Source organism: Sinocyclocheilus grahami, unplaced genomic scaffold (genome assembly GCF_001515645.1).
Source record: "Sinocyclocheilus grahami isolate Dianchi unplaced genomic scaffold, SAMN03320097.WGS_v1.1 scaffold10.1, whole genome shotgun sequence".
Lineage (NCBI taxonomy): Eukaryota > Metazoa > Chordata > Actinopteri > Cypriniformes > Cyprinidae > Sinocyclocheilus > Sinocyclocheilus grahami.
Window position 1 is genome coordinate 4,060,593 of NW_015505189.1, and position 10,078 is coordinate 4,070,670.

A 10,078-nucleotide genomic window follows, 5' to 3' on the forward strand; every position below is an offset into this window, starting at 1 on the left:
AGGTTGTAAACACAAATCTGAAGATGTGTTATGTGTTACAAGATGTTGTTGACAGCTATGTACACTTAAGCTATGCAGAAGAATAGGACACACTGTCCAGCTAATGTTAAGCGATAATAACCTTGAACAAACTTAACTAAATCTCTAGGCTTAAACACACCCTTAAGCAACAGTATAAACTGTGGTGACCTTACATGACACCAAAAAGGCAAATCACCCCTATTTCATGACACTTGACCTCTTAGGATTATGGTCTGGGTTCTTCCAGCATGTGCGCACTTGCCGTTTATCAGATGTTTTTCATTCAAAGTGACTTACAGTACACTAATTAAACACTCCCTGGAGTGGCATGATTTAGAGGTTAAGTGCTCGGCTCAAGGGCACAATAGCGCCAGGAAAGACTTAATCTAAGTAATCTAAGTAGCCCTACAGTTTCTGCCTTAATCCTACATGAGGACTGCCGCACCAGTTTGATTTTTCCCCCATGCACATCAGTGTTTTATTGTGGTAAAATCTATTTCAGATAAACCCAGACTGTGGCTGGTCGCTTTACAAGTCCGTCAGACAGTCTTCTCCTGTCTAAGTGGGCGGTTCTTGGCGAGAATAAGCTGCAATGAAGACCAGACCTCATGTCATTAGTCATTAGGCTAACAAAAATACTGAGGTACCGGCAGCCCATGTTTATGCTTTCGTTGTCTATTTTCTATTGGGGAGGAAAGAGACTGTTCTCTGTTATTTGTGCAGCCACGTTGATACTGTACAATAAGTCTTTAATTTCCCAGAAGGGCAATGTGTTGGCATTAAAGATATAAAAAAAATGACAACGCACAAATGAAAAACACATAAAATCCAATCCCAAGGCCAATGTCCTTGATTAAATAGTAATGGAGAGTGGGGAAAGCTGTGCCACTTTTTACTTAAGTTGTCCTCTAGGCAAGAGTAATGAGATATAATATTATTTCAGGATGTCTGCTACCAACTGAAAGCATCTATACTGAAGGGACATTGAAATGTGACTTGTACAAATGTGAACATGAGAAACAGTTTACTAATGCGCTATGTCATTTCAAAGATTTAACTTGCTAAAATTCACATTTCTATAACCCGTCCAGGGAAAGATTTAACATTCAGAATATTTTAATCAATCTATTTTCAACATTTTCTAACAGTATTTGCAGTAATGTTTAATTCCAGCATATGAAGACAAATCACTATTAGTTGATCAGTTTTTAAAAATCTCTTACAGACAGTGGTTTATGACAGGCCCTTTTGAAGTATATGGTCAAGTGACAAATATTATTTAAACTACTGGAGCCTGTAAGGTTTATAAAGAAATTGCTTATGCTCACCAAGGCTTAATTTCATTGATAAAATACAGAAAAAACAGTAATACTGTGAAATATTATTACAATTTAAAATGTTTTCTATCTGAATATATTTTAAAATGTATTCCTGTGATGCAAAGCTGAATTTTTCAGCATCATTTCTCCAGTCTTTAGTGCCACATGATCCTTCAGAAATCATTCTAATATGCCGATTTGCTGCTCAAGAAACATTTCTTATTAAGTTATTATTGTTAATAACAACATTGTTATGTTGAAAAGAGTTATGCCGCTTAATATTTTTGTGGAAATGGTGATACTTTTTTTTCAGGTTTCTTTGATGAACAGGAAGTTCAAAAAGCACTATCTTCTGTAACATTATAAATATCTTTACTGTCACTTTTGATCAATTTAATGAATCCTTTCTGAAAATAAAGTATTAATTTCATTCAAAGATATACAATTAAATCTGACTCCAACCTTTAGAACAAAGTTGTCATACAGCATGCTCAATGACACTCCAGTGTCCCTTATATAATAATAAATAAATCTGTCATCCACAATTCATCATTAACGTAAATTTAGCCAACTAAAATAGCACAATATAAAATCCAAGAAGGTCAGCTAAGATCACATCACACAGCTGATGATCTGAGTTACTAAATAGCTGATGGATCAAACGAGAGGGAAATCATCCATGGCAAGAGTTCAGAGGATCCATTAAAACAGTCTGTTCCCTCCAAGACACGAATATAAGGAGCTGTGTTGGGACAGCAGCTGTTTTGTGACAGCTTAAGAAAACTCTCACTTTTCATTTTGTTCTAGAATCTCGGAAAAGGTCAGAACAAATGCAATACAAGAACGCTTTCACCACAGTTCAGTTAACATTAAAAGTCCTGCTCTTTAAAAAGAACAATCTTTGGTTACACTTCTTAAGGAATAATTCTGCTCAACGAATCAGTTGATCCAGTTCACCAAAACGAATTTGATGTGAATCTCGAGTTTGACTCACTGACCCTTTAGTACCCATTTATTCTAATAGCATGGAAAACAGCAACCACTACATTCCTTAAAATATCTTCTTTCATGTTATATGGGTTTGGAACGACATGAGGGTCAGTAATGACAGAATAATTTTCATTTTTGGGTAAACTATTCCTTTAAGGACACAATCTGTGTCTGATTCAGTCTAATAAAACATCAGTGAGAGAGTTCAAGCACTTCTGTTGCTGCACATTGTCTATTGTCATTTCTTCTGAAACTCTGTGAACATACTTTTGGTTTTGGAAGCCGTGAGCTGAAGGAAAGACCAGTCACTGCCCTTACAAGCCCATTCAAATGTAAATCTGGGTTTCCTTTCATCATGCTAAAAGAGACGTAAAATGGAAAACAGAATTTTTTTCTTTTGAAATAAGAGCCTGATGACCATGTCAACATATGCTAATATTTATTCAAAACTTTATTGTATGTCTACACAGACGATTCTGTGAAACAAATCTGCAAAAACTGCTCAGAAATCATGGTGACTAAGACGTCACAGCCATGAGCTCATTAAAATATGACCACCCATATTTACATATCAATGATTATTCAGCTAGTCTAATGAACGATAGTGTGAACAATGCTGGCATGCTGAAATTAGCCAATCATTTAGGTCATTTACATCTAGAAGTCTTAAGGGTACAGTAGAAAAAAATAGCCTTTTTAATTGACCATTCTAAATTTATGACCATTTTTGGTGCAAGAAACCTTGGCTAACATGGTAAGTTATACAATTAAAACTTATTTTTTTATAAAGTACTTTTAAAAATAACTGTTTTCTGTTCCAATATATTGTAAAATGTAATTTATTCCTGTGATGGTTAAGCTGAATTTTCAGCATCATTACTCCAGTCTTCAGTGTCACATGATCCTTCAGAAATCATTCTAAGATGCTGATTTGATGCTCAAGAAAAACAATTGTGCTGTTTGTTTTTTTGTGGAAACCGTGATACAATTTTTTTTTCAGGATTCTTTGATGAATAGTAAGTTCAAAAGAACAGCATTTATTTGCAATAGAAGTCTTTTGAAACATTACAAATGTCTTTACTGTCACTTTTGATCAATTGAATGCATTCTTGCTGAATTAATTTCTTCCAAAAAAAATTAAAATAATAATAATAATTGACTGATCTCAAGCTTTAGGTGGTAGCGTAAGCAAGCCATTTGACTCCCTAGTCTAAACATTGTGGCCCTATCAAACAAAACATTTGTTTGAGCATCTCTACCAACAACATTGGTTCAACTAATGGCGTGAGTCTGTGGCGGGACTATGTGTTTGAAATGGAACGGACTGTGCTCCAAAAAAAAAAATTATATTTGCAACTCTGTTTGGCGGCACAGAAATCGCACACTTCATTAAAGCCATTTTCTATGTAAAACAAATAAAAATGGAGAAAGAGGGAGTCCTTTTCGGGGCACTTATGGAGGTTTAGAGCTTGTTTGACAAGTCGTCATTCAACCTGACCGCTCTGGGATCTATCAGGTAACAGGGAAGCGAGAAGTAGAGCGACTTTTAACCTGAGGCACTGGAGGAAGGGTTGAGCACCAACGGGCTGGTGGACAGTATGGTCAGGACGGTGGCGGCCATCACTTCTTTATCAGCAAGACCAGAAGGCCTCCTGTTAAAAGAGAGAGAGCGAGAAATGAGGTTTACCAATCACTGACATCTTAAGACCTGGACCAACTAAAACCAATTATGTCAAGCAGAGCCAGATGTTTAGCGCACTCTCACATCAACATAAAACAGCACACATCTGTTAGGTGGGCCGCCCGGGCCTTTCTCTCTTTCTCTCTCAGCCGGAGCGCCTGTTTTCTCTGTTCGGCAGGCCGAGTCCCACAGTAAACACTTCTCTCTGCCGTATCGCAGCTCCCTACTGCGCTGAACACATCACGGGTAATGGAAAATTCCAGTGCAGTAATAAACACTAGCGCGCAGCCTCTTGTGTATGCCCACACAGCACAGCTCCATTATCAACTGTATTTATTCAGCATGTGTGTGGGAGACAGTTTACTCATGTTTGTAAATCAACACCAGGATTTAGTGTGCGGCTGAATGAAATGCTCTGTTAACTGTTTAGTGTCTTGCTCACAGGTGAGATTCAGCTTTGAGCTGTGTATTTATACTGCATGTACATGACTGATGGCTGTTAAATTGGATTGCAGTGAAAGAGGGGGAAAAGGGAGGGATTGTGGGAGATCAGAGAGAGAGGAGAGTGAGTGAGTGAGTGAGTGTTAGCAGACATTACATTTAAATATTTATGCAAATTAGAAATGTTTAAATAAGATTACTGTACATGATGGGACTGATGTGAATGCGAAAGTGGCATGTTGATTCAACAAACACTAAAACACAATATTAAACAAATGTTATGTTATAAATTCATCTCTTGTCAAATGGAAATGATTTTGCTTCTAGTCCAAAGGGCTCATTCTCCAAAAATGTCATATAAATTTGTTTATTTGTACATTTGCATATAATTTAATGTGGCACACTAAAACTTGTCATGACAAGTTTGATGCTAACTGCGATCAGTATGGAACCATGTTGTTACTGTTAAATAAAAGTGTAAATCAAGATGGCTCCGTGTATGGCTGCTTCGGCAAAGTCCCTTTAAGGCAAGTCATTTCACTCGGCGGCCATCTTTGAAATGCCTCTCCGGCACGAAAGTGCAACTCCTATCTCTTTGAATGGAAAACATGATTCAATTTCATATTTGAAATCACCAATGAAATCGGACAACAACTGTCTCATAAATGTTGTTTCTTATGCTCCAATAGCGTTAAAAAAGCGTATTTTTCAGGCTAGACCAGCCAGTGCACATGCAGAACACTGACTGTTTCTATAGCAACCGGGACTTCTAACAGCAGCTGCAGTGATGCGCTGACTTTACCGATTAGCGATTGGCTCTTTTATTCAGAAGGCGGGGCTTCCTTCGATAGAGCGGACATATTGAGCGTTAAGAGCATCAAGACTGGTGCTGGCCCACCTGAAGGACATCACTGGACCCTTGCTGGACTCCCTGCAGTTTGCTTACCGAGCAAACAGGTCTGTGGGCGATGCAGTCAACATGGGACTGCATTATATCCTACAACATATGGACAGACTAGAGACTTATGTGAGGATCCTGTTTACGGACCTCAGCTCGGCCTTCAACATCATCATCCCAAACCTCCTCCTGTCCAAATTAACTCAGCTCTCTGTGCCCACCTCCATCTGTCAGTGGATCACCAGTTTCCTGACAGACAGGCAGCAGCTAGTGAGGCTGGGGAAACTCACAACTAGGACCCTCACCATCAGGCCCAGGGATGCCCCTCAGGGGTGTGTGCTCTCCCCACTGCTCTTCTCCCTCTACACCAACAACTGCACCTCTAAAGACCCCTCTGTCAAGCTCCTGAAGTTTGCAGACGACACCACCCTTATCAGCATCATACAGAATGGTGACGAGTCTGCTTGCTGAAAGGGGGATAAAGAGCTGGCTGTATGGTGCAGTTATAACAACCTGTAGCTGAACACGCTCAAAACTGTGGAGATGATAGTGGACTTCAGAAGGAACCCCCTGCAGTCCCCCCACTCACCATCATGGACAGCACTTTGACTCAGAGTCATTCAGATTCCTGGGCACCACCATCTCTCAGGACCTGAAGTGGGACATTCACATAGACTCCATTGTCAAGAAGGCCCAGCAGATGCTGTATTTCCTTCGCCAGCTGTGGAAGTTCAACCTGCCTCAAGAGCTGCTGAAACAGTTCTACTATGCAGCCACTGAATCCGTCCTCTGCACTTCTATAACTGTCTGGTTCAGCTCAGCTACCAAATCGGACCTTAGAAGATTGTAGTGGATAGTTCGGACTGCTGAGCGAATCACGGGCACAACCCTCCACACTCTCCAAGAACTGCACTCATCCAGAGTGAATAAAAGAGCAGGCAAAATCATTCTTGACCCCTCACATCCAGCACACTCCCTCTTTGAACTGTTGCCATCTGGTCGGCACTACAGAGCACTGAGCACCAGAACAGCCAGGCATAAGTACAGTTTCTTCCCTCAGGCAATCCATCTCATGAACAGTTAACTTGGCAGTAAATACTTTATACTTTTATTTATTTAACACACATACCTCTATTTACATGTTCTTGCATTTGTACATAATACACCTGTACACACAAATACCATCTATCGTCTACTTTGTATATTGTGTATTTATTTAAAAAAAAAATTGTATATTATTTCCTATTTACTTATCCTATTTTTATTTTTTTAATATCTGTTTCTTGTCACTGTCATTCTGTTTGTGCTGTGGAAGCTTGTCACCAAAACCAAAAATTCCTCATATGTGTAAACATACCTGGCAATAAAGCTCTTTCTGATTCAGAATTTTTTTTTTACTTAAACTAAAACTATTTATAGTTTATAGTTATAGCAAATATTTGATGAAAAAACTAATTAAAATAGGAAAACTAAATGAAATAAGTTGAAATACTAAAATTACAAAAACTTTAAAAAAAATAAATAAAAATAAAGTGAAACAGATATATATTCAGATAAATAATAGCATATAAATTATACTAAAATAACACTGGTATGGAAGCAATGTGAAACATGATGGTCATATGTGAATGAAGATTATTAGTGAATAATGATTTCAATTTTGGCCTGTTTGTCACACAAATCATTTGAATATCCCAAAACTCATTTGGAGCACTTTTATGCCTTTTTTTAAAAATGTGTTTAATGTTGACAGCCCTCATGCCAATTCATTTCCATTGTATTTCAGCTAAACGTCTTTTTTTTTTGTTCCACGCAAAAACAAAGTCATACAGATTTGGAATGACAAGAGAGTGAAAAAAGGAACTTTTCACAATTTTTGGGTGGTGAGCTACTCATTAAAAATCAGCTACCTAATGCATTATTTGTAAATATGTAATTTTTTAGCCACACTAGAGAATCATGGGTTATAGAGGCGTTCTAGAAATGAGATTCTTTCCCCGTCTGATCCTCTCCACCCTGAACACAGCAGCACTGATCTAAGCACAGAAACCGACACAAAGCTAAGCTGTGTCTGTTATATAATAAAAAAAATCCCACTCACACTCCCTCATATTCCCTCATAATTTCATTAAATATGCACACACACACATAAACACACCGCAAGAGAGTGAAAAAAGGAACTTTTCACAATTTTTGGGTGGTGAGCTACTCATTAAAAATCAGCTACCTAATGCATTATTTGTAAATATGTAATTTTTTAGCCACACTAGAGAATCATGGGTTATAGAGGCGTTCTAGAAATGAGATTCTTTCCCCGTCTGATCCTCTCCACCCTGAACACAGCAGCACTGATCTAAGCACAGAAACCGACACAAAGCTAAGCTGTGTCTCTGTTATATAATAAAAAAAATCCCACTCACACTCCCTCATATTCCCTCATAATTTCATTAAATATGCACACACACACACATAAACACACCAGGTTTCTACCCCGCCCCCTGCTTTGGCAACCCAACCGGAGCAAACTGGTTTGGAGTCATTGTGAAAGCCAAGCCCAGAGACTTGGCAGGGCTGTCAAATTTTTTCCTTTATCTGGGTCAACTTCCAAAAATCTTTCTATTGCTGCAAAAAAAGAAAAGAAAAAAAAGCAAGCAGTGGATTAGAATCAGACAGACTAAGGAACATAAATAAAATATGAAGTTCTGCCTTGTTTTTAGAGAGAAGAGAGAGGAATGACAGAGACAGATTTACGCAAAGAGAAAACCACACAATTATGGAAAAGAGGAAAGGAGAGGTGAAACTGTCTCCTTCTGGAAGCAAAGAAAATGACACACATTATAGATGATGGTACTATGTTGGTTTTATTAAAGACTGTGAGTGTGTGTGTGTGTGTGGGCGTTGCTTTCAAATATAATTTGCTACATATACATTCTTATGCAATACCAAAAATACCAGCATAATCCACCTCCAGTGAGTGTTTTGATCAAGACTGTCGGAAACAGCAAACTGCAAACATACACCTACATATTCACACTGAATGTATGCTCAACACACACACACACACACACACTCACAATTCACTTAGCTGTCTAAATTGGAACAAGACTAGACAGACTGTTTTTCATATGGAATTAATTATAATTACTCCATATTTACAAGATACAGATGTTAAAAAAAGCTATTTAAAATAACTGTTTTCTGTTTGAATATGTTTTAAAATGTACATTACTCCCGTCTTCAGCATCACATGATCCTTCAGAAATCATTCCAATATGATGATTTGATGATTAAGAAACATTTCTTATTATTAGCAATGATGAAAACAGTTGTGCTTTTTTTTGTTGTTGCGGAAACTGTGATACATTTATTCAGGATTCTTTAATGAATCAAAAGTTCAAATGAACAGCATTTATTTGAAACAGAATCCTTTATAACCATATAAATGCCTTCACTGTCACTTTTGCTTAATTTCATGCATTCTTATTGAATAAAATTACATATTGATCTGATATGCTGAATAAAATATATAAGTAAAATATTTATAGGTTTTGTCAAATTTAACCAAATTCTAGTGACTATTTTGTGATTTTAGCTCCCAGAAATAAATCCACACAATGATCTGGAAAAGAGTGCGAGCAGGAGGATATCAGAGACTAGCACCAGCACAGTTTTCTCTGACCGTTTCCCTCCCAGTCTGTTTCTCTCACACTCACACACCGCCTGCTTTCCTGCCTTCCCGCTTCTCTACGCTTTTCCCGAAAAAGCTCTTTATCACATTCAGCTGTATGATTCATGCGTTACCATATTCACACAAACATGCCGATCGGGGCTTAGTAAATCTGTGAATGTGTGTGTGAGATAAATGAGACTTACTGGAATCTAAATTCCAGCATTAAAGTCAAATTTAAGTGTGCATGTAATGCTACACCAGTAACTGTGGTGAATTAACCCACATCCTCTAATCACTCTGGTTGACAGCATCTGCAGGCCTGTGTAACAGTGTCCAGATTTTAAGTGAGCAGAACAACATAATCTACACTGTAAAAAATGACCGTGAATTTAACGGTAAAAGACTGTAAAAATGCTACAGTAAAAACCTGTTAAATGGTAAAGAACTGTAAATTCCTCTACTAAATACGGTGAAAAACTGTATGGGACATTACATGTAATTTTACGGTAGTATACCGTTTTTGGAAGTGAAAAAGACTGTATAATTTACAGTGAATAACCATGATGGTGTTTAGTGTTTGTGTGAATGACACTGTGCACCTAATATATATGTTATTATCTAAAAGCTGCTTGTGATGGGCTTTGGTTCATCATGTGACTTTCTCATCAGCACCTGCATTTGGTGGTTATCAGTGTATTACAAAGCTACAAAACAGATTTCAGTACTTCAATATGTTGGTATATTAACATTATATCAGTTAATGAAATTACGGTATTTAACTGTAAATTTAAGTTAAAACCGTACACTCTAAAAAAAAAGCTGGGTTGTTTTTTCAACCCAAATGCTGGGTTGAGACCGCTGGGTAAGGACGTTGGGTTGTAAATTGGTCTTGATTAGGGGTGCTCCGATCAGGATTTTTGAGGCCGATCACCGATCGCTGATCACAGAATGCAGTATCTGCCGATACCGATCACCGATCTTTTTAAAGCCTTCTTTTTAGCATTTATAACTATTTATAGTGATACTCCAATCAGGATTTTTAGACATTTATTCAGGGC

General features: G+C 37.7%; 1 protein-coding gene across 2 annotated transcripts in view; it reads right to left on the reverse strand.

Annotated features, from left to right (window-relative positions):
- Nucleotides 1–10,078, reverse strand: part of LOC107594057 (zinc finger protein 704-like) — a 73,101-nt gene that overhangs the window by 17,556 nt on the left and 45,467 nt on the right. For both annotated transcript variants that reach the window (XM_016283997.1, XM_016283989.1), the window contains exon 3: nt 3,882–3,982. In XM_016283997.1, the coding sequence (XP_016139483.1) occupies nt 3,882–3,982 (101 nt within the window). The remainder of the gene's footprint in view (nt 1–3,881; nt 3,983–10,078) is intronic.